Genomic DNA, 27,543 nt, shown 5'->3' with positions numbered 1-27,543 from the left:
CACGGAAAGGTGTTTTTAGATTTGGGTTTAAAAAGATGTCACGTGATTATCATTAGACCATGCGAAATTAGAGAATTACTAAAACCTTTGGTTTCATTTTTAGGAAGCATGTTATAATCTGTCCACTATAAGTAAATTAATAATATGACAGTATATATCTTTGGCTATTAAACCATGTCTCATTTTGACTATAATTCTTAGGTCATTTGACAGCTTTTGAAATACCTGGAAACTTTCATTTTCGATCAGCAATTAAGCATCAGATTTTAACATTGGACTTTCAAGTCTAAAAGGAAGCAGACCCTACCCTTTGATATAAACTCACGGGATTTAAATATCATTCCACCTGGTACTTGAGTGAAAATATTAAGTAATGTGAAAATATTGCCTCTGTTTTTATTCACAGTTGGGGTTGGACCTGGAAGAACTGGAGGAAATAGAAGAGGACGCTGGCCTGGGGAATGGAGGACTGGGGAGGCTGGCAGGTAACCCCAGGCACCTGTCTAGGACAAGATTGTCCTAACATGGTGCCTTGTCAGTGATCACATGGTAAGGCCAAGGCCAGCCATGCTCTTGGCACTGTTCTGACAGGATAAAGGGGTCCCTCAGGGTGGATGGGAGAGTGTGTGCTCCAGGTCAAAATCTTTGCCTCTGGCAGGGAAAAGTGCAAGATGTATGTCTCTTTCATCCAAGGGGCCCTTCATAAAGATCATGAAGACCAGGCTTGCCAGTGTTGGGTGACTGGTGCTGGGAGGGATTCCAGTATATCAGCCACTCTGCACGATCCCAAAGCCAGTCATTGGGAGAAAGACACACACACACACACACACACACACACACACACACACACACACACACACAGCTTACAGAGCTCTCTCCCTTTGGGGGATGTTGCTCCCTTGGTAAGCTCTATTTGAGAGCATACTCAGTTGTTTTTTATCTGTTTTAATCATTTTGGCCAGTGTTTTAGGGGAGAGGGAGCTGGGTTAAGAACGGCGAAGTGGAAGTAGCCGTCACAGTGAGATTTGATTTTACTCTGCACATCAAGGCGCTTGGGCACAGTGTCTCTAAGGGAAAAGATGAGTTAGGTTTTGTGCTGCTCTTGTGTTGGGGGGCCAAGGGGAGGGTGGGCTCAGGCCCCTCCCACTTGGTGTCATGGCCCCTTTTGGGAATTGTCGTTTTGAAAAGGGAGCAGATGCCCTAAAATTTAGGGGGTGAGGATGCATGTGCTTGTATTTTTTTATTTTATTTTATTTTTTTGCTTATAAACAACAGAAATTTATTTCTCACAGTTCTGGAGCCTGGAAATCTAAGATCAAGGCACTAGCAAATTTGACGTCTGCTTCCTGGTTCACAGATGGCCAGCTTCTCCCTCTGTACTCACATGACAGAAGGCTGTGCTTGTATTTTTTAATTTTAAAGTAAATTCTTCACAAATTATAAATGCAACATGTTTATCTCAAACAAAACAGTGCATGGTTCTATATAGAGAAACAATTGGCACCCTGGCCGGGTGACTTAGTCGGTTGGAGCATCATTCCTTTCACCAAAGGGGTGCAGGTTCGATTTCCGGTCAGGGCACATACCTAGGTTGTGGGTTTGATATTTGGTTGGAGCAGGGTGCATATGGGAGGCAACTGATCCATGTTTCTCTCTCACATTGATGTTTCTCTTCCCATCCTCCCCACCTTCCTTTCTCTAAAATGCAGTAAAAAGCTTGTCCTTGAGTGAGGACTAAAAAAAAGGAAGAAACAAATTGGCAAGGCCTGCCCACCTCCACCCTTAGTGTGAAAAGCCCATGTGCGTCCTGGGCATCCTGCTCTCCAGGCAGGGCCCTGTCTGCGTGGATGATGGTGAGGTCACACCACACAGTGAGACAGACAGAGCTTCCTTCCCCTGCAGCCCCCCGGGAGCCCCCGTGTCCTCCAGCCCGAGGGCCAGCCCACCCAGTCCCCTTCCCCTGACGGCATTCTGTTCATCACAGTAAAACCAGGACCTGCTTCCCAAGCTCCAGGGAAGCTCCAGGCTGGCTGGTGTTCTTTACTGGAGTGGATCCTCACCTCCCCTCTTACCCCAGAGCTGGGGACTGTCAGCCAGGCAGTCCCACCCCCTGCCCTTCACAATCCACTTACATCCTGGGCATTTTCAGGGCTTCCCCAGTCAGATTCATGTTGACTACCGGTCCTGCCACTTCTGTGGTGCCCCTGGCCTTTCCTGTGGGCAGGTGTGATGGCACCTCCTCCTTTGGGCCCCTCTGGTTCCACAGCTCCTGTCACCTGCACAGACCTGGCAGCCCAGCCCGCTGTAGCTTAATATGTCCTCTGTCCTGCCTGTGAGAATGATTTCCTCAAAACAGCAGCCCAGGTCTTACGTGTTCGGGTTTTCCCTATTTCTCTCCCGCGGGGAAGGGCCTGGCCTCCAGGGGCCTGTGCATGTTTGGTGAATTAGGCATGTTTTTGTTTGTGTGTTTATTTTTGTGTTTTTTAAAATATGTTTCTTTATTGATTTAAGAGAGGAAGGGAGAGGGAGGAAGAGATAGAAACATCAATGATGAGAGAGAATCATTGATTGGCTGCCTTCCGCACGACCCCCACTGCAACCCGGGCATGTGCCCTTGACCCGAATCGAACCCAGTACCTTTCAGTCTACAGGCTGACTATCTACTGAGCCAAACCGGCTAGGGCTGTGTGTTTGTTTTTTGCTTATTTTGTGTAGAGTTTTTTCCCCCCCTTTACTTTCTTTCTTTCTTTTAATCCAGAAGGCTAATAAGTCTACCTTCTGGTTCTCAATTTAAAGCATTGTGCTTTCTTTTCCCCACCACATTTTGATCGGAACAAGGGGTCAGTCAGTTGGTGACATGCTGCTCCAGCCGCTTCCCGCACACTCTGGGTGCACTTTGGCGCTTGGGTATTTGGCGTTGCGGACAGTGAAACGTACATCCCCAGCCCTTGTTTCTGTGCCTTCTCCACTAGTGTGTAGATGGGCCCCTACCATCCAGACAGCTTGGATTTGGGGTTGATTGTGTGGGGAAGGGAGGCCGTCAGTCCGAGTGAGACTCTGGGAGAAAGTTGGCCATGGGACTGATTCAGAGATGCCCCAAGTGTGGCTGTGTTCTCTGCATCTTCCCACAACCCCAAATTTACCCCACATAGATATCTTCTTGGTGTGGCCCCGGGCTCTCAGGCCGAAGGGAGTGAGGGTATATTTCAGTTTTCTTTTTCATGGTAGCTGAAGCTGACGGTGGTCAGCACTGAATCCCTGACACCCTAGAGGCTGACATCCCAGCGCCTGGTTAACTTAGGGCCTTGCTTCCAGTGGGCCTCGAACATGTTGATTGTCTTTGATCAGAAGAAGTTCTTTGTGTTTGAAATTTTCAGCCTGCTTCCTTGACTCGATGGCCACCTTGGGCCTGGCAGCATATGGCTATGGAATCCGCTATGAGTTCGGGATTTTTAACCAGAAGATTGTCAATGGCTGGCAGGTGGGTGAGACTTGGTTCCTTCACTCGTTTCCAGCTCTCGTTTGCACAAGAAAATAAATAGGTGCACTTTCTGTTCAGCTTTTAGTATTTAATTTTTTTTGAAGTTTAAAAGAGATTTATTTCAAAACACAACAAAAAAAAGCTTTGGTATTTCAAAACCCAACGATCAATCACTAGAAAGTTAAACACTTCCCCTGAAACCCAGGAGAACAAAACCACAGAGCTCCACGGACTCACTGGAAAGGGACAATGTGCAAACCCGAGAGTGACCCGAGACCCAAGCCCTCCACACAGGCCGCGAGCGGGCCCCCGAAGGCCACCCCTGTCCCGAGACCCAAGCCCTCCACACAGGCCGCGAGCGGGCGGGCCCCCGAAGGCCACCCCTGCGGTGAGATCCAAAATCACCACCAAGATCCACTGTCTACAGTGGACGCAAAAGCCCTCCCAGCTTTTAGTATTTTAAACTCCTTCATGGAGAGACTACATGCCAGTCCTAGACAAGCTGAGGTCGGGCAGGTCAGGGCAATCCTACGAGCTCCATGCTTTCCTCATATTCCCCAGGGGCCGGCAGAGGCTGGTCTCCTGTGTGAGCTCATTGCACGTTTGGTGGGGCGGGGCCCAGAGCCTGCTGGACCTTACAGGGGACACCAGGGGTGGAGGTTGTGTGGAGGTGGTGAGATATCACAGGCGCATGCTGGTTTCCGTTGTGTCTCAGTGCAGAGCCAAAGTGGCCCCTCGCTGGTTCACCCTCAGAGGGACAGCTGCCCTGGAGCAGTTAGAAAAACACTTGTCGTCGGTCTTGTTCCCACCTTCAGCCTTATCTCCCCGATACCAGTGAGAGAACAGCACCGTGTGGGGTTAGAGGCCAGACCCTGAAAACGAAAGGGGCCCTTAGGGAGAGTGAACCTCAATTCTAGAGCATCAAACCACAGCTAAGTGAGGCGGTCGGGACCACATCAGTGAAGAGTGTCACCTTAAACTGCAGTCTCACTGTCCTCTAGGTGAGGTGGTTCTTCCCCTCATTTGGCATTTCCAAATGGAAGGCATAACTATCCATTTGGGTGCAGAATAATTGTTTTAGTATAATTTGGGGCCTAAAAGTCACATATAAAGCCAGATGTGGTTAGGATTGGAAATTTTGTAACTCAAGAGTAGTATAGTCTCAGTGAAATAGCTGATGACCGGGTTGATGGAAATGCCCTATGTCTTGATGGGGTTTGAGTCACGCAGGATGCAATTGTCAAAACTCATCAATGGTATCCACAGGGTTTGTGCATTTCACTGTATACGGTATATAGTAACCTAAAAAATAAACACACGATGAACTGTACTTAAAGACATGCATGCTGCAGTGGTCAGGGGCTGAGTGTGTAGATGTCTGCAACTTACTTTGAAATGCACCCAAAAATTAATGGATCAATGGATAAATCAAGTGTAATGTTAACAATTATAGAACCTAGGTGGTGAGCATGTGGGTGTTCACTGCCAATTCTCTTAACATTTCTGTATGTTTGAAAATGATCATAATAAAATGTTGGCAAAGAAAATTATGGCTACACGTGTAAAAGGAAATTTAAAACAGATTTGTACCCATTGTTTAACTTATAGAAATACTCCCTCCAGCCTTAAAAGAAATGGCAGCTTTCCTTCTGGTACCTTTCAGATAATTTCACTCACAGTTTATGTGTGTTTGTCAGATGTACGTGTGTTTTGTTCTGTTTTTAAGAAGTGATGAAAGATTTTTACTTTCTATTTTTGAGATTTTTGTTCTGTTTTGTTTAAAGTTTAGTTAGCACACAATATTAGTTTCAGGTGTACAACATAGCGATTCAACATTTATGTACCTTACAATCTGGTCACCATGGTAAGTCTAGTAACCATCCACTATGCAAAGTTATTACAATATTATTGATTATATTCTGTGTGCCATATATTATATCCCCATGACTTATTTATATTATAACTGGAGATTATAAAATGACCATTACCTCCCTTCACCTTTTTCACGCATGCCTCTAGTCTTTCTCCCCTCTAGCAACTATCCATTTGTTCTCTGTATCTATGAGTTTGTTTCTAATTCATTTTGTTTTTTAGGCATCACATATAAGTGAAATCATGTATTTGTCTTTCTCTGTCTGACTTGTTCACTTAACATAATGCCCTCTAGGTCGACCTGTGTTGTTCAAATGGCAAGATCTCATTGTGTATTATTACTGAGTAATATTTCATGAATATCACATCTTCTTTATCCATTTATATATCTTTGGATACTTGTACTACTTCCATGTCTTGGTTATTGTGAATAATGCTGCAATGAACATAGGGATGTGTATATCTTTTTGCATTAGTGTTTTTATTTTCTTTGGATACTCAGAAGTAGAATTGCTGGGTCATATGCTAGTAATATTTTTAATTTTTTAAAAAAAAATTTTTTTTAATTGAGGAAGGGAGAGGTAGAGAGAGATAGAAACATCAATGATGAGAGAGAATCATTGACCAGCTGCCTCCTGCACGCCTCTTACTGGGAATCAAGCCCACAACCTTGGCATGTGCCCTGTCCAGGAATCGAGCCTTGACCTCCTAGTTCAGTGATGGCGAACCTTTTGAGCTCGGCGTGTCAGCATTTTGAAAAACCCTAACTTAACTCTGGTGCCCTGTCACATATAGAAATTTTTTGATATTTGCACCCATAGTAAAACAAAGACTTATATTTTTGATATTTATTTTATATATTTAAATGCCATTTAACAAAGAAAAATCAACCAAAAAAATGAGTTCGCGTGTCACCTCTGACACGCATGTCATAGGTTCGCCATCACTGTCCTAGTTCATAGGTCGATGCTCAACCTGAGCTACGCCTGCTGGGCACATTTTTAAATTTTTGAGGAACCCCTATACTGTTTTCCACAGTGGCTGCACCACTTTACACATTTTCAAAGCAGAAGGCTTTCAGTGATTCTGTTTTTATTTTTAAATAACAGCTAATGGGATATCCAGTTTTTAATATAGTCATAAAGTTGGGCGACCATCACCCATATTTCCAGAACATTTTCATCACCCCAAAAAGAAACCCAGCACCCATTTCCAGTCACTCCCCTGTGCCTGTCAGCTATTCATCTACTTTCTCTCTGGATCTGGCTGTTCCAGACCTTTCATATGCATGGGATCATACAGTACGTGGGCATCTTTGATTCAACATAATGTTTTCAAGGTTCATTCATGCAGTAGCATGCAGCAGGATCTCTTTTTATTGCTGAATTCAGGTAATTCTTAATGTCTTTTCACTTTAATCCATTTTTCTGAATTTTGTTTAAGTTTGTGTTCTTAGTAATCCAAATTGGAAATCTTCGCATTGTGAGTAGGCTGTAGTTTTGTTTCAGTGCTGGGCAGAGTCATCTCCACAGCACGCGTGGTTAGTGCTGACCAAGGGCAGGGTCAGCCCAGTGCCACGGACTCGCTCCTCTCCATGAGCTGTTTGCTGCTGGCTGCTTTCCAGGTCGAGGAGGCCGATGACTGGCTGCGCTACGGCAACCCCTGGGAGAAGGCCCGGCCGGAGTACATGCTTCCTGTGCACTTCTACGGGAGAGTGGAGCACACCCCCGAGGGGGTGAAGTGGCTGGACACGCAGGTACCCACCCGTGTTTCCCAGGGAGCGTGGGCTAGTGCAGGACCTCGGGGTTTCGTTGTTGAGTTGGCTTGCTTTGGGAGTGGGAGGTGTGCACGCATATGAGTCACTGTAAGCTTCCCTAGACGACCCAACTCAAGGTAGAAGCCTGGCAGCTTTGCTTCTCATACCTTCGATTTCTTACGTTTTTGTCTGGAACTATCCAGACAGTGGGAAATGCTGAACCTGAAGCCACGCTCTGTAGTTTACCAGCAGCCGTGTGTTGGGGTGGAGACCAGCAGTTGTTGAATGGCAAGCAGGGCAGACAGCGCTGTGACGGGGACAAGGGCATCGATCCCCTGGGGGACGTACGCAGCTCCCCAGCAGGTGCTCAGCATGCTCTCTCCCACATGCTCCTGGTCCTCGGGGTGCCCGTGGCTCTCAGTGGTAACCCAGGTGCGGCTCACCATTGACTCTGATGCCTCAGAGCCCCCGATGTGGAGAGAGGTCAGAGATGGCTGGAGGCCTAAAGAGCCTTAATTAGTATTTAACTTGAACAAGCAGAGAAAGGGATTGGTGCTTCTAAGTGTGCGTGCTTGTAGAAGATGAACGTGTTTGTGTATGCAAGGAGGCCCAGAGACTACTGGGGCGTCCGCGGCTGACCGTGATGAGGGCCTTACCCCGGAGGGCTGGCCATGGAGAGGGAAGGAGGCAGTTGGAGATGCTTTGCAGGGCTTGTCAGCTGCTTGGACAAAGCCTTGGGGATAGGGGAGCAGCGGGCGGGGTGAGGGTTGAGAGGAGATCCGAAGGGAAAGATGACACTGGGGCTTAAACCTGGTGGGGCTCTTCCGTAGTCCTTTGTGGCTGCCGGAGCTGTTTTCATCTTGTAAAGCCACACGGTGCCCTTGTGGGTGCTACCAAAAGCATGTCTGCGTGTGAGGAGGCCGATTGGAGGGCCTGGGGGCTGGAAGAGACCTTGAGGCTTATCCACTTCTTCCTGTGCTTTCCAAGAGCAAAGCTGTCAGAGGGAATTGGGAGGGGGTGTGGCAGCCTCCATAGGGGGAGAGCAAGTCTTGCACTTGCTGTTGGGAGCCGAGTGTGTGGGCTGGTTTGACTTCATTGAGAGTTAGATATCAAGGCACACAGCAGGAGGACCCTCCCCGCAGACATGGAAATGGAGGTCAGAAATGGAATCGTGTTTGGGGGAAGTTGGTTGAGTGAGAAGAGTTAAGGTGTGGAGGGCAGTGGACGAGGACACAGTGGTTGCTGAGGGAGCATGAGCCAGGGCAACGCAATGGCCCCTCGAGGTGGGAAGAAGTGTTAAGCTGGTGTCAGCACTGAAGCAGGTAAGGCTAAAAAGACTGTGGCCTCAGGTGTGCATTCAGGCTCACCTGTCAGGGCTGACTCAGGATGTCCGAGAGCTGGGGCTGCAGGCACGGGTATGCAGCAGGGTGGGGAGGGTGGTGGGACTGTCACTTGGCACAGGGCAGGTTGGGTGTGTTTTGGGCAGAAGGAGAAAAGCCAGAGGAGGATGAGCAGGTGCTTCCCGCTGGGCTGGCGCTGCTCTGCAGGTGGGCCCAGAACTGGGCACTGTCTTCGGCTGACTCCATCCTGACCCTGACGATCTCTCCCTCGGGCAGGTGGTGCTGGCCATGCCGTACGACACCCCGGTGCCAGGCTACAAGAACAACACTGTCAACACCATGAGGCTGTGGTCTGCCAAAGCACCCAACGACTTCAATCTCCACGACTGTGCGTTGTGCCCTTGAGTCTCCGTGGGGTGACTTATCCAAGACTTGCTCACGCAGCTCCTTTCCCCTCTCTGCACTCTCACTGCTTCAGGCAGAGGGCAGGTTCCTGTGAGCAGAGGACTCCCAGGCAGAGCCCCCTGCCAGGCCCGCGCCCTCAGGAAAGAGCTAGGGGCCTGCGGCCTTGCCATGCACATGGGGGATAAGGCACCCAGCACCTTTTTTAGGGGGGCGGCCAGGAGGCAGGCAAAGCAGCAGCTCTGGGGGTGCCTTCTGTTCAGGAATGCTTGTCCTCAGGCTGTTGAGGGAAGCGACACCTGGGAGTGAGGGCGCACGGGAGAAGAGATGCAGGTCCTGACCTCACCATCTCATCTCTGCTCCTAGTTAACACGGGCGGCTACATCGAGGCGGTCCTGGACAGAAATCTGGCCGAGAACATCTCCAGAGTCCTGTACCCCAATGACAATGTGAGTAGCGTCCATAGTTTATCTCTGTATAGGCTGGGGCCCTCTACAAGGGCCTGCTTGCTGGTGAGACCACATGACTGATGTCACTTTCCCAAGAAGTAGGTGACCCATTTGTCAAGTGGGGACAGCAATCCCTATTTTGCAGTGACACCTTGAGACGCACGACAGTCATGATTTGAAAATTTCTTGGCTCGTGCCCATCTCATCCTATATAATAAAAGGCTAATATGCAAATCGACCAAACAGCGGAACAAACGGTCTCTATGATGTGCACTGACCACCAGAGGGCAGACTCTCAATGCAGGAGCTGCCCCGTGGTGGTCAGTGCGCTCCCACAGGGGGAGCACTGCTCAGCCAGAAGCCGGGCTCACGGCTGGTGAGCACAGTGGCAGTGGTGGGAGCCTCTCCCACCTCCACAGCAGTGTTAAGGATGTCTGACTGCTGGCTTAGGCCTGTTCCCAGGGAAGTGGGCCTAAGCCGTCAGTCAGACATCCCCCGAGGGCTCCCAGACTGAGAGAGGGCATAGGCTGGGCTGAGGGACCCCCCCCCCCAAGTGCACGAATTTCATGCACCAGGCCTCTAGTACTGAATATGAAGGTCACAGTCACATTTTCTCTTGTCATTGAATTTAGTGTCTGGTGGCATTTTTGTTGTTGCTGCCAGAAAATCACCCTTGAAATCTGCCTATCTTAGTGGGTCCTGTGTTATTGTTTTTTATTTTATCAAAGGAATATGTATACGTAGTAGCCAAGAACATTGGTGCTGAAAGGCTCTTGGTAAAATGCTCCCTTCCCCTCGCACACCCTTCCCAAGATTTTGATCAGATTCTAAAGCTTCAGGCACAGGCATTTTCAGATGGGCGTTGGAGGTTGCATTTCTGGTGGCCCTGGTGTTCCTGGCACTCAGCCTGTCACATTAAGGGACTGGGCCCTCTTGCCTGGTGTCCTCACAGGATGGTGCCCCTTTGCTGGCTGCCCTTGTGCTCCCTCCTTATCTGAAGGTCACACGCAGGTTAGGCCACCTGCGACCTTCCATCTGTGCCCTCAGCTTCAGGTCACCTGACATCTGGGCCCCAGGATTGTGGGGATTGGGGTATCAGCACCATGCTCTCAAGGGCTCTCCTTTTACACACACACACACACACACACACACACACACACACATATATCTCCGCGGTCCCTGAGGCAGGACGCCCCCAACCCTCAGCCTGATACCCCATCCTGAGTCCCGGGGGGCCTCTGAGGGCCTGTAGCGGCCTCAGTGTCTGGGTTGGTGCCGGAGCTGTTCTGTTTCTGCAGTTCTTCGAGGGGAAGGAGCTGCGCCTGAAGCAGGAGTACTTTGTGGTGGCTGCCACCCTGCAGGACATCGTCCGCCGCTTTAAGTCCTCCAAGTTCGGCTGCCGGGACCCAGTGAGAACCTGTTTTGAGATATTCCCAGACAAGGTTTGTGTTTGTCGACTTGGGACTGAGCTCGGTGGGGGAGGACAGGATGCTCTCAGGCTTGGTTTCTTCCCTGAGGCTGGGGCGTGGGTGGGATAGCAGCATCCCCTCATCTCAGTCTCCTCGTCATCATGGGGGTGGGGGGCGGGTAGTCCCTCTTCTTCCCCAACCAGGGCCACACTAGGCCTCGCCAGGAGTCCAGGCAGCAAGGACACTGGAAGGCTCCCATGGGCATAGCTGACGTGTTCGGCAGTATCAGTTCAGTGACTTTAAATGAATCCAACATTCCCTGGTTGAGAGGGCCTTGGGCGGGGGTTGGGGTCCTGCAGTCCTGGGCGCCTACTGCAGAGCAGACGTGCTGCAGAGCCAACCCAGGGGGTCCTCCCGGTCCCCGGTAGCCCTCGGCCTGCTCCCTGGCCAGTTTCAAGCCAGCCCAGCACCTGCACGGCCCTGTCTGCTCCCTGCCATGATCCCTGTGGACTCCTAAGTTGTGTGAGGACCTCAGGCCTGCACATACCAGCCATGTAGGTCCACTCCATGGGCACAGAGCGATGGAAGGTATCACCTTGTGTAAACTTCAGGTTGCCATTCAGCTGAACGACACCCACCCAGCCCTCGCCATTCCTGAGCTCATGCGGATCCTGGTGGATGTGGAGAAAGTGGACTGGGACAAGGTGAGTATGAGGACAAGGGCATGGGGTGACAGTGTCTCCCACAGACCTGGGTGTGGAGTGATGGCGTCCCCCTCAGAGCTAGGCACATGGGGGTGACAGTATTCCCTGTAGATGTGGGCACACAGGATGACATTGTCCCCCTCAGAGCTAGGAGCATAGGGTGACAGTATTCCCTGCAGGACAGGGCACTGAGGTGATGGTATTCCCTGCAGAGCTGGGCACTTGGGGATGATGGTATTCCCTGCAGAGGTATGCATGGGGAGACAGTATCCCCTGACCTTGGAGTTCACCCCAGCAATGGTTGAGAGTGCTGAGCTAGTCCTATGCACTGAGGGACTTGGCGGAATGGAGGGACATTGTCCCCAAGGAGACAGGGGCTGAGGGGAGGAGAACAAAGTTCCAGGAGTAGGTCTGGTGTTTCTCCCCAGGGACTGGGACACAGTGAGTGGGAACAGGGGTGCAAGGACACAGGACACTTGTTTTGGAAGCCAAGAAAAGGATTCTGACACTCCTTAGGGCTCCTAGTATATATTTTCTCATCTTAGAAATCATAGCAAAAATCCCATAAATATTACGTTTAAAGAAATACATTTTTTGCATCTTTACATGTTGTTTTCATGATCAATTTTGGTCCTAGATTCTTTAGTATAGTGGTATGTCCTTGACCTAGTCTAATTAAATCAACATGTGAAACCATAAAACAAAACTTACCCTGTTTTGTAGAACCCAGAGCCCCTCTGTTGTCTTGGGGTGCACCTGGTGGGACTAGGCGGCCCATCTTGGGTCCTGTCCACTCTGGCCAGTAGAGGGCAGGACCATACAGTTTATGAGTGTTCTCCAGGCTGTGGGTGTCAAGTTGGTTTAGTAGAAATAAAGTAAAAACTACTCAGTGCTCTATTTTATTTACCAATAAAATATAGTTTACAGAGAATGCTTGTGCACTCTTGGTGAGAATGCAGATTAGTGTAGCCACTACAGAAAGCACTACAGAGAGCCCTCAAAAAATACAAAAGTGGAACTGCCGAATGACCCAGTGATTCCACTTCCGGGTACTATACATCCAAAGAAACCAAAACGCGAATTCAAAAGTGCATGTGCACCCCCATGTTTGCTGCAAAGTTATTTACAATAGCCAATGTGGAAGCAACCCAAGTGCCCATGTATAGACAGATGAGTAAAGAAGAAGTGGTACAGCCCTGGTCGGTGTGGATCAGCTGGTTAAAGCATCGTGCTGTGGACAGAAGGGTCAGGGGTTGATTTCTAGTCAGGGTACATACCCAGGTTGCAGGTTCGATCCCCAGTCTGGAGGCAGGCAATTGATATTTCTCTCTCACATCGATGTTTCTCTGTCTCCCTCTCGCTCCCTCTCATTTCCTCTCTCTTTAAATCAATAAAAACATGTTCAGGTGAGGGTTAAAAAATAAAAGTGGTACATAATACAATGTAATATTACCTGGCCATAGAATGAAATTGAAATCTTACCATGTGCAGGGGTCCTCAAACTACGGCCCGCGGGCCACATGCAAATACAAATATTGTATTTGTTCCCGTTTTGTTTTTTTACTTCAAAATAAGATATGTGCAGTGTGCATAGGAATTTGTTCATAGTTTTTTTTTAAACTATAGTCCGGCCCTCCAACGGCCTGAGGGACAGTGAACTGGCCCCTGTTTAAAAAGTTTGAGGACCCCATGGATGAACCTAGAAGGTATTATGCTAAGTGAAATAAGTCAGTCAGAGAAAGACAAGTACCATATGATTTCACTTATATGTGGAACCTAAAGAACAAAATAAACACAATTGAAACAGTCTTATAGATACAGAGATCAGAGTAATGGCTGCCAGGGGGCTGGGGGTTGGGGAGCTGGGTGAAAAAGATGAAGGACTTAAGAAGTACAAATTGATGGTTACAAAATAGTCTTGAAGATGTAAAGTACAGCATAAAAAATATAGTCAATAATATTCTAATAACTGGTGTCAGGTGGGTACTGAAAATATCGGGGAGAACACTTTGTAAAATCTATGGTTACCTAACAACAATGCTATACACCTGAAACTAAGAAAAAAATAATAGTGTATGTAAACTGTATATGAAAATTAAATAAAAGAGTTTACAAAAGAGGAAACTGAGGTGACCCTAGGTAGTAGGGTAAGCTTTATTCATTGTGTGTGTTCGCTGGGTCAGGATGCATAATATTTGTAGATCATATCAGGAAAGTGGAGGGCATTGGGCCCAACTGCAGTTCTGAGAAGGTTCTAGACAGGCCCCTGTCTGGTAAGATCTTAACGTCTACCTTTGATCTGAGACTCTCCCCTTGCTGAGGCATCTGGCCAAAGAGCCGATTGTTTCTAAACAAAGCACAACTGGAATCTTCTGGAATGTTCTAGGCCTGGGAAATCACGAGGAAGACGTGTGCATACACCAACCACACGGTGCTGCCGGAGGCCTTGGAGCGCTGGCCTGTGTCCATGTTTGGGCAGCTGCTGCCGCGGCACCTGGAGATCATCTACGCCATCAACCAGAGGCACCTGGACGTGAGCACCGGCCCTGCTGGAAGGGAGTGGGGTGCGGGCACGGGCAGGCTGGTGGGCTGCACCCGCGCCGGTGGCCCTCCTGTGTCCCCACATTACTTCTTGAACCGCATAGCCTCTGTCCAGCAGAGGATTTTGAGATCTGGGGGCTGTCACTTGGTAGAGCTGTTGGCTAGTCCCCACACCTAGCCCCTGCTAGATACATGGGAGTTATTGAATTCAAGTCTGTTTTTAAAATATATTTTTTTTTATTAATATCAAAGAGGAAGGGAGAGGAAGAGAGAGAGAGAAACATCAGTGATGAGAGAGAATCATTGATTGGCTGCTTCCTGCACGCCCCACACTGGGGATCGAGACCAAAACCCTAGGCGTGTGCCCTGACTGGGAACCGAACCGTGACCTCCTGATTCATAGGTCGATACTCAATCACTGAGCCACGCTCGCTGGGCATTCAGGTCTTTTTAAAATGCTCCTATTTCCTCGTGGGGTTTGGATTTAAGTGTCCATTCTTGTAATGCCAGAGATGATGTAGCAGCAATTGGGTGATTTGGAAACAAAGTCTGTGTTATCTTTGTTACCTGCAGAAAAGGTAATGGTACAAACATGAAGTCACATGGCATGGCTTTAGGCCCCCTGGTCCTCTGGTCCTGCCACTGACAGCCGCTCTGCCGAGTCCTCCTGGGCTTCCCCTGGGCGATGCAGGGTGGGAGGATGGGCTCCTAAAGGTGCGACCAGGGCATGTGAGTGCAGGTCTGGGGTGCAGCAGCCCCAGGATTTTCTTGGAGGAAACCAAACTTCTCTCAGGAGCCCCTGACCATTGTGAGCCCTCCTGCACTCCTGCTCATGCCTCTGTCTTGGCAACAGCAAGTGGCTGCCCTGTTCCCTGGGGATGTGGACTGCCTGCGGAGGATGTCTGTGATTGAGGAAGGGGACTGCAAGCGCATTAATATGGCCCACCTGTGTGTGATCGGCTCCCATGCCGTCAACGGCGTAGCGAGGATCCACTCGGAGATCGTGAAGCACTCTGTGTGAGTGGGGCCGCTGTCTGTCCTGGGCTGGGGCGTGCCTCCTTCTGACCCCACACCTGCCCGTATGCACGGCGGCTGAGGTGTGTGGCCCTGCTCCACACCATTACTGTGCTGCCCTCGTGGGCCATGGCTGGCCTGCCCAGAGCACCTTGGCCAACAGGTACGATGTTGAGGAGCTGAACCCTGTCATCACCAGTGGCTCCTGCTTTCTACATTGTGGCTCTGCTCCTAGAGCCTCTGCCGCTGGCCAGGTGCCGGGAGGGCCCCACAGGGACGCGTGTCCTGCCTTGGACCGGGTGACAGTCAGGGTGTGATGGGCAGTGGCTGGTCACTGGGAGAATGGAGGAATCCTTAGGTCAGATCCCCTGGGAGTGGGATGTGATCCTAGAGCCCCTCCTTCCACCCTCACACTGAGCGTGCTGGGCGGGCCTCGGCCAGGTCTGTGCCTGTGGAGACGCCTGTGTGCCTGGCGCCCGCCCAGAGGCTTTGATCCCTACAGCAGATTTCTCAGGGGGAGGGTGTCCCCATTCTCCACTGTCGTGATCACCTCAGAAAAAGGCCAGGTCCTGCTGCCTGTGAGGCTATCGCTAGCCGCCTCTGCACAGCGGGCGTGGGGCGCCTGGGAAAGCGTGGGCTGCGTGTGCAGCGATGCTGGCGGCTCCACCTTCTCTGGGAAACGAAGCAGGAAAACCGAGCTTCAGGACCCTCCCGGGCATTTCCTTACAAGGTCCTCGTGTTCTTCTTGCTCGCCTTGTTCAGAACACAGCATCTGTCACCGTTGCCTGTTTTCTGTGGTTTTAGCTTTAAGGATTTTTACGAGCTGGAGCCAGAAAAGTTCCAGAATAAGACGAACGGCATCACGCCCCGGCGGTGGTTGCTCCTGTGTAACCCGGGCCTGGCTGACACCATCATGGAGGTGAGGCCGGCCACCCCTGTGTGTGGACCAGCAGTGGCTCCAGGATGGGAGTAGGTGGTGCCCAGCTGCCACCCCGCCCCCGCCCCCCCCCCACCCTGCATGGGAGCGCTGGGACAGGCAGGGCAGGAAGTCAGTGGTCTCTGGGCCTGGGGGCGGGGTAGTTCAGAATCGAGGTTCTGGGGTTTCAGGAGGGGCTGGGGTGGGGCCATCGGCCAAGCAGCAGCCATAGGCCAGTAGCCAAAGAGGTTTGTGAGCCAAAGATGTGGTAGTTCATGGACTTGCTCACGTGCTCACTCGGGAGGAAAGGGATGAAGCTTCCTACCTGCTAGGTGTGTGCCAGGCTGTGGGGCGGTGCCTGGTGAGGGCCTGCGATGGGGCACTGCCCTGCCTGGTGAGGGCCTGCGATGGGGCACTGCCCGGCAGGGCTGTGTGTGTGTCAGGGAAGGATGGAGAGTGAGTGGGAGGCATGGGTGACCGAACGGGGGACAGGTCCCAACACGAGCAGAAACCACGTGTTCCTTTACCATTCTCCAGAAAATCGGGGAGGGCTTCCTGACGGACCTGAGTCAGCTGAAGAAGTTGCTGCCCCTGGTCAATGACGAGGCGCTCATCAGGGAGGTGGCCCAGGTCAAGCAGGTAGGCCCGTGTGGCGCCAGGTCCCCACCTGCTCTGCGGCTTGGGGCCCATCCTCTCCACTGAGCTCTTCCGATGAGGACCTGGCTGACCTCAGGGCACCGGCAGGGGGGCGGGCGGAGACCCCAGCGCAGCCTCGAGCACACCTTCTTCACCCGGCGTTCTGTAGGAGAAGCTGGTCAGGGCAGTGCTCAGGCCTGTGCACTGAGCCTCTCCCACCGCAGCAGCCTCAGCCTCACAGGCCGGGTCGCTGGGGCTTCAGACCACACGGGGCCGCCTGATGGCGAGTGAGGACCGGCCCTGAGGTCATGTGCTCCCCCGGCTGCCTCTGTGCTGTGCCCAGGACCAGCCCCTCATTTTGAACTCTCACCCCTCCTGCTTCTCTCCCCAGCTGCCCACATCTGCCTCCTTTTACACCACATTCACTGGTCCCCCTTTATTCTGCTTTTCTCACGCTTTGCTTTTCTCCAGGTTTGCCTTTTGGTCTAGTTTTGCACTTATTTCTACCACTGGTGGTGGGTGTTCACTTTCTGGATCACGCTTCCCCCACCCCCACTTTCCCTCACACAGCGGCCACCCCTCAGCCCTCAGCGCTGGCCTTCAGTCGTCATGGCCCTCGCCTGGGCAGCAGCGGGCGTCCTGGGAGCCCCCTCCCCCCGGTGCCACACTTCTGACGAGGGACAGAGATACTCTCAGCCGAGTCGGACACTGGGGAGCTCATGTTCCCGTGAACCATCCGTCCATCTCCTCTGTTCTCCCCAGGAAAACAAGCTGAAGTTCTCCGCCTTCCTGGAGAAGGAGTACAAGGTGCGAATCAACCCGTCCTCCATGTTCGACGTGCACGTGAAGAGGATCCACGAGTACAAGCGGCAGCTGCTGAACTGCCTGCACATCGTCACCCTGTACAACCGTGAGTGTGGCCTCGGCTCTCGCCCGCCAGCGCGTCCTGGGGCCTGGGCCTCTGTTCATGCAGTCAGGCAGCCAGGGCCTGTGTGTGATGTTCAGCAACAGCTCTGTGTTCTGTGCACTCGGTGTCAGAGTAGTTACAAGGAGTGGCAGGTGAGCTCTCTCTGTCTGACTGGGGTACAGGCCTGAGCTCCGTGAGGGAGGCAGACAGTCAGGTGCCTCAGACGGGCCAGGGACGGCCCCAGGTAGTCAGCATGGGGCCCGGCGTGGGGCTCGAAGGCTAGGCTTTATGTTCGGTTCAGCTTTTATTTTAAATTTACTCATTATCTTTATTAGACTTGAGTTGTTTGGAGAGATTTTACTTATTTAGAGGCATTTAAAGTGTACTTATAAAAAACAAATAGTATACAGTGGGGCCTTGACTTACGAGTTTAATTCGTTTCGTGACGGAGCTCTGTCTGACTGGGGGACAGGCCTGAGCTCTGGGGGACAGGCCTGAGCTCCGTGAGGGAGGCAGACAGTCAGGTGCCTCAGACGGGCCAGGGACGGCCCCAGGTAGTCAGCATGGGCCCTGGCGTGGGGCTCGAAGGCTAGGCTTTATGTTCGGTTCAGCTTTTATTTTAAATTTACTCATTATCTTTATTAGACTTGAGTTGTTTGGAGAGATTTTACTTATTTAGAGGCATTTAAAGTGTACTTATAAAAAACAAATAGTATATATTAAATTCATACATGTACCTTTAATGGTTAGAGCAGCATTTCAACATGACGAACTAGGAATCAAAGACCCCGTAAAAGTAAATATGAATATTTGCTAGTTTTATAAATATTATAATAAAACCTTAAGGAATAACTTTGTTTTTAAAGTTTCATAATGTAATGAAGTGATTAATTTTGAAAACCAAAGAAGCACCAACACTCTTCCAGATAGAAAGCCGCTCGCAGGAACATTCGCGCTCCTGTTACCAGTGAGTAAGACTCGGGCCGAGGAACCCGGGTCCTGGTGAGACCGCTGAGTAACAGGCTGAGTGCTTCCGAGGCTCTGACCCCCGAACCTTCAGGGCAGGCTGCAGGGCGGACCTCCTGTGTGGCTGAAGGAGGCGCCTCACCACACGCTTCCCTGGCCAGCAATACTCACTCCTGCAGATCGCGTTCTGCCTTATTTGTCATGTTTCCCTTTTGCAGGCATAATTCTCTGCATTTTATTTCTCAGCTCCTCCTCACTCACCTGCCTGCACACGTGTGTGTGTGTGTGTGTGTGTGTGTGTGTGTGTGTACGTGTGTACGTACACGCGCTCTGGTGCTTTCTCTGTGATTACAGCACACGACTCTGCTGTCCTCATCCCTGACATGATTTTGGTCGTAGTCTGCGGATGAACACATTCAGTGCCCACCAGCCCTTTCACACAGCCATCCTGCCTGGGCTTCCCTTAGTTCACATGAACTGCACCCCCAGCTGCTTGCTTGTTCTTTCAACATGAAGGATGGGTTGAAGGTGACATTCTCAGTTCACTTCTTTCCACTGAGTATCTTTTAGGTCCTGTGCTCCTCTGTTTGGAGGGTGAGTTCTGGTGTGTCTTGGGTCTGTGACATTTTACCTGCTGTGTCTGGTGCTGGCCGCTGTAGGTCAGTTTGCCTCATGGTCAGGCTACTCTTTGGATATGTTGGTTGCTATCTTGCATTATTTCTAGGACGTTTTCTTGAAATGTATTTAAAACATTTGTTACTGCCACCATTTTGGTTTTCTTCTGGGACTCCTGCTGTGTGTGTGTGTGTGTGTGTGTGTCTTGCCTGGTGATTTCTCTCAGAACATCTAAAGGTCTTTCCTTCTCCATTAGTTCTCTGTGCTTCTCATTTCCATCCTCTGTGTGTGCTGTGCTGAGTCTTCTCCCTCTCGGCTTCTCTACTGAGGCTGCACTCACATGTGGCAGGTCTGCCCCTGAGCTCCGGGTTCTACCTCTGAGCTCCACGTTCTGCCTCTGAGTTCCACGTTCTGCCCCTGAGCTCCGGGTTCTGCCCCTGAGCTCCACGTTCTGCCTCTGAGCTCCGGGTTCTGCCCCTGAGCTCCGGGTTCTGCCTCTGAGCTCCACATTCTGCCTCTGAACTCCGGGTTCTGCCCCTGAGCTCCACGTTCTGCCTCTGAGCTCCGGGTTCTGCCCCTGAGCTCCACGTTCTGCCTCTGAGCTCCGGGTTCTGCCCCTGAGCTCCACGTTCTGCCTCTGAGCTCCGGGTTCTGCCCCTGAGCTCCACGTTCTGCCTCTGAGCTCCGGGTTCTGCCCCTGAGCTCCACGTTCTGCCTCTGAGCTCCGGGTTCTGCCCCTGAGCTCCACGTTCTGCCTCTGAGCTCCGGGTTCTGCCCCTGAGCTCCACGTTCTGCCTCTGAGCTCCGGGTTCTGCCCCTGAGCTCCGGGTTCTGCCTCTGAGCTCCACATTCTGCCTCTGAACTCCGGGTTCTGCCCCTGAGCTCCACGTTCTGCCTCTGAGCTCCGGGTTCTGCCCCTGAGCTCCGGGTTCTGCCTCTGAGCTCCACATTCTGCCTCTGAACTCCGGGTTCTGCCCCTGAGCTCCACATTCTGCCTCTGAGCTCCGGGTTCTGCCTCTGAGCTCCACATTCTGCCTCTGAACTCCGGGTTCTGCCCCTGAGCTCCACGTTCTGCCTCTGAGCTCTGGGTTCTGCCTCTGAGCTCTGGGTTCTGCCTCTGAGGTCCATGTTCTGTCTCTGCACTCCGTGTTCTGCCAGTTCTTGTTTAATGTGCCCCCGAGTCCTGCCCACTCCCGAGGTCTTGAGTTCAGCCCTGTGTCCCCTTTCCATGTTGATGGTCATTGCAGGTTGGAGTTTCTCATAGGGAGGTTTGTTCCGTTCCGTGTCCTCTTGTCTGTGGGGAAGCCGTGTTCATGCTTGTGGTTCCTAGATGAGTGAGCTGCAGTGCTCGGGATGACCGGCAGGAGCGGTGTGGGGCTCCAGGCAGCTTCGGGCTCCCCCAGGCCTGGTGCCTCTCTGTGGCTGCATCTACTCTGTCTCTTCCAAGTCCACACTGGCTCAGGGCTCCCTGGCCTGGCTATCATGGTTTCCACCCCACCGGCCTCTGTCCACCAGGACATCAGCTCCTCTCCCGAGGTGTCCCTGTGGGGCAGGGGCTGAGGAGGTCAGCCTCCCTGGCGCCGGGGGCTCCTTCCCTGTCTCCTTTGCACTTGGCCCCTCTGGGGAAGCCAGGTCTTGAGACCCTTGGGTTCCCGGCCCTGTTCCCCACCCACCCCCGTGATCTGACAGAACTGGCTCAATGGTCTGGAGTTGGCATGTTTTTCCTAGGAAAGTTTTAGTGAAAATATAGTTTTGCGTTTTGCTATACTTCACATTATCCTATCTGTGATTTATGGAAGTGGGAAGATCCGGAAGTCAGGTACATTTGTGTTTCTACTAGAACATGAAGTCACACGTTAAAGATCAGCCATCACTTTACACGGCTTATGGCTGGTTCCAGGTCTCTGGTAAATGCTGCCTAGGGCTGCCTCTCACCCTGTGAGACATCACCCTCTCCCTACCCCCCACGTGCACTGAAACTGAGAACGGGTGGCCTGGCGAGGACCCGCTCAGTGTGCTGGGGCCGAAGGTGGCCGGCCGCAGGGGACTGTAGTGCCTGACCCCATCTGCCATGCAGGAGAGCTTCAGGATGAGAGCAGGGGGACTTGGGGTCTTGCCTGACACTCCTTGAGGGCTGTTGGTGCCATGACCACAATCCTGGGGTCACCTCTTCCTTGAGTGCCAGTCCTGTACTGGGGACCAGACCCAAACCAGGCTCCTGTGTTGGGTGTCCTGGGAACAGAGGTGCAGCTTTTCCGGGGCCTTTGGAAGGGTCTGCTCCCCGCTGGCCTTCCTCACGACCCTGGGGCACAAGTGTGAGTGGGATTTCCTGGCGGGTGTGCAGGGCCCAGTGGCCGTGCCCTACCCTGTGTTGGGTTGACCTCTGAGGACACTGGTCACCACAGCTCACCTGAATCTCTTGTTTGTCCTGCAGGAATAAAGAAGGACCCTGCCAAGGCTTGTGTGCCCAGGACTGTCATAATCGGGGGTAAGGTGAGGTGACGTCCTCTTTGCTTGATATTTGGCCAGAATGCACAAACCACCACACTTTCCAGCAGGGCCACTGGATCCCGACTTGGGCACCAGCTGCCCATTCGACCGGGTGCTGCGGGTGCCTCTGAGCCAGCATGCACTCAGTGCCAGGGGACCCCTAGCCCCCAGGTGGGCCAAGTCTCCATCAGCTCAGCAGTAGGACGGAGCTAGATGGGACCCTTGCCTGCCCAGCACATGGGTCCCCAGAATCCGGGGCACCCTCCAATGAGCTTCCTGGCCCTTCATTTGATGGGGTGGCACCCTTTCACTGCCCCTCCACACTTCTCCTGGCTCTTGGGCCCAGCTTATACCCCATCCCCACCCCTCATACATACTCATGCTGAGAGGATGCAGGTTGCCGGCGGCTTCGCTGACCAGATGTGCGCCTGCTCTGGGCTCCGCTGGACTTTATTTCATCTCATTTCCTATGGCACATTCTTTGGATACACTGTTGTGGAATCTGGTGAATCACCTGTAGGCATAGCTGCCCAGCACATGGGTCCCCAGAATCCGGGGCAGCCTCCAGTGGGCTCCCTGGCCCTTCATTTGATGGGGTGGCGCCCTTTTACTGCCCTTCCACACTTCTCCTGGCTCTTGGGCCCAGCTTATACCCCATCCCCACCCCTCACACATACTCATGCTGAGAGGATGCAGATTGTCGGCGGCTTCGCTGACCAGATGTGCACCTGCTCTGGGCTCCACTGGGCTTTATTTCATCTCATTTCCTGTGGCACATGCTTTGGATACACTATTGTGGAATCTGGTGAATCACCTGTAGGCATTAGTGGCCTCATCATTGCACTCTGTGCTCTAGGACCCACCCTCTAGGATCCATCTCTTTCTCTTTCCCCTGCAGTTATTTTTGTTATAGAAAGGGGGTGCATCTTCCCCGCTGGTTCTGATCGCGTCCTCTGGTATGTTTCAGTGTGTCCTTCAGCTCCCTTATTTCCTCTAAGTTGGTAGTCAGTTTTCTTTTATCTCCTAATTTTTGAAAACAAGCGTGAGGCTGACAGATGTCTGCACACGGGAGAGGTGGCCGTCAGAGATGTGCTCTGGCAGAACTGAGGGAGGGCAGGTGGGCTTCATGCCCAGTAGGGTCGCAGCTGCTTCTGTCATGAGTCTGTCGCCAGATTGAGTGGAGGACACGCAGGGTTGCCATGGCCTCGGCCGCTCTGAGAACTACCTTCCCGGACACCAGGGGGCTACTCGGCTAGACACGATCACCTGTAGGCATTAGTGGCCTCATCATTGCACTCTGTGCTCTAGGACCCACCCTCTAGGATCCATCTCTTTCTCTTTCCCCTGCAGTTATTTTTGTTATAGAAAGGGGGTGCATCTTCCCCGCTGGTTCTGATCGCGTCCTCTGGTATGTTTCAGTGTGTCCTTCAGCTCCCTTATTTCCTCTAAGTTGGTAGTCAGTTTTCTTTTATCTCCTAATTTTTTAAAACAAGCATGAGGCTGACAGATGTCTGCACACGGGAGAGGTGGCCGTCGGGGATGTGCTCTGGCAGAACTGAGGGAGGGCAGGAGGGCGTCATGCCTGGTAGGGTCTCAACTTCTTCTGTCATGAGACTGTCGCCAGATTGAGTGGAGGACACGCAGGGTTGCCATGGCCTCGGCCCCTCTGAGATCTACCTTCCCGGACACCATGGGGCTGCTCGGCTAGACATGGCCTCGGTGTGGCCAGCACCAGGCTGCAGTGACCGGCAACAATGCTGGCCCCAAGCACAGGCCTGCTCATGCGTAACCCTCCTCCTCCTCCTCCTAGGCTGCTCCTGGTTACCACATGGCCAAAATGATCATCAAGCTGGTCACATCCATCGGTGAGGTTGTCAACCACGATCCAATTGTGGGCAACAGGCTCAAAGTGATCTTCCTAGAGAACTACCGAGTGTCCTTGGCCGAAAAAGGTACCCTGGGGAGCCCGCATCAGACTGGAAAGCCTGCCCCTGCCCGGTGCGATGTGGGTGGTCGTTGCTGGTCGGGTTAACTCTGCCCTGGACACCAGGCTCCCCAGCCAAAGGGGGCCTTCAGCCTAGTATTGAAAGGCTTTGGGAGCGCTCTGTCCCTCCTCACGTGCGGAATTGCTCTCAACCTCGGGTGCCTTTGTTCTGTCCTTTCTCGTTCCTGCCCTGATCTCATGTCCCTCCCCTTCCTCTCTTCTGGGCCCTCAGCTTTGCCTTGCTGCTGCGGGCTTGCTCTTTTTTTTTTTTTTAATAATAATATTTGCTTTTTTAATTTTTATTGATTTCAGAGAGGAAGGGAGAGGGAGAGAGAGATAGAAACATCAATGATGACAGATAATCATTGACCGGCTGCCTCCTGCACGCCCCCTACTGGGTATCGAGCCTGCAGCCCCAGCATGTGCCCTTAACTGGAATCGAACCCGGGACCCTTCAGTCCGCAGGCCGACGCTCTATCCACTGAGCCAGACCAGCTAGGGCTGGGCTCGCTCTTGCTGGCAGGATGGGCTTCCATTTGGCCTTCCCTTTTCCTCCCCCAACTCCGGGGAATGCTTCTGCTCATCACCACCTGTTCACTCTCAAGAGCAGGGCCTGCTTCTCATTTGGGCCAGTACCTGCCTCTTCTGTCCTTTCTGAGGGCGGCGCGGGTGACATTCTGCTCTATTCAGAGTTCATTCTGGGGCGGCTCCACTGTAGGGAGCCCTGGGAAGACTTGCTCGGATGTGGGCTGCCATCTGGAGACGGTTCTGAAGGAGGGCCTGCAGCCCAGTGTGCCTTAGAGCAAGGCTGTCCTTATCTGGACGGGCCTTTCCAGATTGGCTGCTGCTCTAGGCTCCAGCGGGACAGCGTCTGCCCAACCAAACGGTGCAAAGCTGAGCCTGGAATTCTGGTGCCAAGGAGCAGGCATGTCCATGGTTCAGACAAACCAGGGGCTGCTTCCTGGGCCTTGCCTGAGTGAAGCTGCGCTCCCTCCTCCTGCCTGCTCGGCCGGTTCGTTGGCACCATCCCTGTGGTCCCGCTGCCATGGACCACGTGTGGTTCAGTTGGTGGTGTGATTAGTCGCTTAGAGCTTCTAACGTGTTTTAATGGCTGTTTGCTGCCTGAAACTCTGCCCCGCCCCCCAGTTATTTGGGTCTGGCTCCTGTGCTTCTTTAGAACAGACCCTGGGAGATGCCCAGTCTGGGGCCTCAGACCTGGGGTGGGGCCTACCTTCTCCTCCAGCTCTTAGACTTGCTGTGGCAGTGTGTCTGCTATTATATTTGCCATATCATCTGCCTGTGGGGTGGGCCTCATGGGGGCCAAGATGCCCGTGTCTCTTTATACTGACACCTGGCTTGACCTTGAAGAGGGCTGGGCTCTGGCCTTGCTGGCCTTGAGAGCTGCCATTGGGTTAGGGAAGTATCAGCTCCACAGATGAGCTGAGGACGTGGGAACAGGGATGCCAAGGCAGGTGGGACAGAGGAGGCGCAGGGAACCCAATCCTGGGAGGAGCTGCAGGGCTCAATCTGTGAACAGCACAGAGTAACCGTGAATGGGAGGAAATGCCCTCACCTCCCCACTCCACATTTTCTAGTCTTCTGGGTCCTAAGGAGTCCAGATTCCTCTTGAAGTGATCTAATGAGACTTACAGACTTTTTAATAAGACAAAAGTGGTATTGGGGTGAAAGGGAGCGATCACACCAACAGGCCAGGACCAGGGACCCCACGGGGCTTTGTCTAGGTTCTGGTTCCTGGAAGGTTTCAGAACGAAGGTCCTTTGCCACCTGCGATGTTTCTTCCAAGGGTCCCCTCTTGGGACCTCTGCCTCAGGCTGCCCTGGGTCAAGAAAGGGAGCCCTTATAGGGAGGGTGGGCGGTGCCCAGCCTTGGCCACTTGCAGGGGTGCCTCAGGGCTCTGGCTCATCCTGGAGTGAGCGCCAGCCTCGGGGCAGGATGAGAGAGTAGGGTGTTTCTTGCAGATCCGTGGTTCACACTGAGTAGTTGGTGGCTGACATGCCTTCTTGTGCTACCCCCTGGCAGTGATCCCCGCTGCTGACCTATCCCAGCAGATCTCCACCGCGGGCACTGAGGCCTCAGGAACGGGCAACATGAAGTTCATGCTCAACGGGGCCCTCACCATCGGCACCATGGACGGTGCCAACGTGGAGATGGCTGAGGAAGCCGGGGCCGAGAACCTCTTCATCTTTGGCCTTCGGGTGGAAGACGTCCAGGCCCTGGACCAGAAAGGGTATGTGTGTCCCTCCCCATGCCATCAAGGGTGTGGCATCATCCTGGGCACTGCCCAGAGCCCCAGGAAGGGCCATGAAGGGGCTCAGGCCAGGCCTCTGCTTGGCAGGGCGCATGCCCACCCAGGGGGTGGGGAGTGGCTGTGGGCACTCTGGCCTTGTCTGTGCACGTTCAGCTTGGACAGGAGCTGGCTGCTCTGTGCTTCTCCACGGCTCAGTCAGAGGGAACCAGACTAAGTGTTAAGAAAGGAGAAAGACAGAGAGAGAGAAACATCAGTGTGAGACACATCAATTGCTTGCGTGCGCCCTGGCCAAGGATCAAGCTGCAACTGGTACTTGCCCTTGACTGGAATTGAACCCGGAACCCTTCAGTCCTCGGGCTGACGCTCTATCCACTGAGCCAAACTGGCTAAGGCCAGACCAAGTGTTTCAAAGGGTGGAAGGCCCTGGTCTCTGTCGGGGGAGCCCCTGGGGACAGGGCTCTGAATACTCTTGACCGATTTGGGGTTTGGCCCACTGCTGAGATGCCCTGGCCTAGTTTTGTAAAATAACCCAGTTGCCTAGGAATGGTTTTAGAGTTTCAGAAAAGTTGCAAGGACCATACAGCGTGCCATGTACACTTCCGCTTTTACCTGTTGTTTGCATATCATTAATTCGTGTGGAACACTGTCAGAATGAATGAACCAATAATGGTATGATGTTATTTTTTGAAGTCCATCCTTTATCTCACCATTTCCCCATGAATGGCCTGTCCTTTAACGTCCCAGGATCCCATCCAGAGCATTTCTCTCATCTGTGACAGTTTCTCAGCCTTTCCTTGTTTTCCATGACCTTGGATGCTTTAGGAGTCCTGGCCCAGCCTAATTCTGAGCAATAATGAACAAGAAAAGACAATGTTGCCCAATTGCCTAAAAGCTCCCTGGGGAGTTGGTGAGGCCTCAGGCACCAGCCAGGTAAAAACCCAAGTCACCTAAAAAGTCAGAACTTGTCCTTGTCAACCTGAGAGTACACACCTTACATGCCCTTCTCGACGCCCCGCATTCAGACTCTTTCTGCCCCATCTCCGAGTACTAGGATTACACCTCTGTCAGATGCCTCCTGTTCCGACTTCCTGATGGCCACAGGCCTGTGTCCTGCAGGGTGGGACTAGAGGGTGGGAGGCACAGGGGGAGGGGGTTGGGGGGAGGGTGGGGATGCAGAGTTACAAGTTTTAGCAGCCCTCTCCTGTGGGATTACGATGGAGCCATGTGCACCATTGTACATCCTCAGGGACGGCGGTTCTGTAAACAGTAACAGGAGCAGGTGGGATTGAGTTTGCACTCACAGCACATCACCATCTCTCCAGGGCCCAGTAGCCCTTGGACCCTCTGCCTCAGGGTCAAGGTGGAGCCTGGGGCAGTGCTAGGTCAGGGAGGGGTATGCCCGTTGCCTGCCCCAAGGCTGCCGCCTGCAGACACTGGCTGACAGCTGACTCCACCCGCTCCTCACAGGTACAATGCCCAAGAGTACTACGACCGTCTGCCCGAGCTGAGGCAGGCCGTGGATCAGATCAGGGATGGCTTCTTCTCCCCCCAGGAGCCAGACTGTTTCAAGGACATCGTCAACATGCTGCTGTACCACGACAGGTGGGACCGGCCTCCCTGTGGTCCTTACGTTCCCGTGGTGGGCTGAAAACTGTGTTGTGGGGTGAACCCTGGCCTTAGTGAGGCGTATACCCCCTTGCTCCCTCGTAACTGTGGCCCATGGGCAGGGCCTCAGGCCCTCACCTTGAGAAGTTCCCCTACCCCAGGTCTAGAGCTTGCAGTGGCCTCTGGC

General features: G+C 52.6%; 1 protein-coding gene across 1 annotated transcript in view; it reads left to right on the top strand.

The window, feature by feature from the left end:
* PYGB (phosphorylase, glycogen; brain) overlaps positions 1-27,543 on the top strand; it is a 63,690-nt gene that overhangs the window by 31,505 nt on the left and 4,642 nt on the right. The window contains exons 6-21 of the mRNA XM_005866212.2: positions 407-485; positions 3,378-3,481; positions 6,978-7,109; positions 8,726-8,837; positions 9,218-9,300; positions 10,599-10,742; positions 11,321-11,413; positions 13,800-13,946; positions 14,808-14,971; positions 15,773-15,887; positions 16,422-16,523; positions 17,283-17,430; positions 21,443-21,501; positions 23,309-23,450; positions 25,523-25,730; positions 27,219-27,353. Coding sequence (XP_005866274.1) covers positions 407-485; positions 3,378-3,481; positions 6,978-7,109; positions 8,726-8,837; positions 9,218-9,300; positions 10,599-10,742; positions 11,321-11,413; positions 13,800-13,946; positions 14,808-14,971; positions 15,773-15,887; positions 16,422-16,523; positions 17,283-17,430; positions 21,443-21,501; positions 23,309-23,450; positions 25,523-25,730; positions 27,219-27,353 — 1,967 coding nt within the window. The remainder of the gene's footprint in view (positions 1-406; positions 486-3,377; positions 3,482-6,977; positions 7,110-8,725; positions 8,838-9,217; positions 9,301-10,598; positions 10,743-11,320; positions 11,414-13,799; positions 13,947-14,807; positions 14,972-15,772; positions 15,888-16,421; positions 16,524-17,282; positions 17,431-21,442; positions 21,502-23,308; positions 23,451-25,522; positions 25,731-27,218; positions 27,354-27,543) is intronic.

The sequence above is a fragment of the Myotis brandtii genome, unplaced genomic scaffold, assembly GCF_000412655.1.
Source record: "Myotis brandtii unplaced genomic scaffold, ASM41265v1 scaffold225, whole genome shotgun sequence".
Classification (NCBI taxonomy): Eukaryota; Metazoa; Chordata; class Mammalia; order Chiroptera; family Vespertilionidae; genus Myotis; species Myotis brandtii.
Note: the sequence above shows the minus strand (reverse complement) of the source record. Positions and strands in the feature narration are given on the sequence as shown.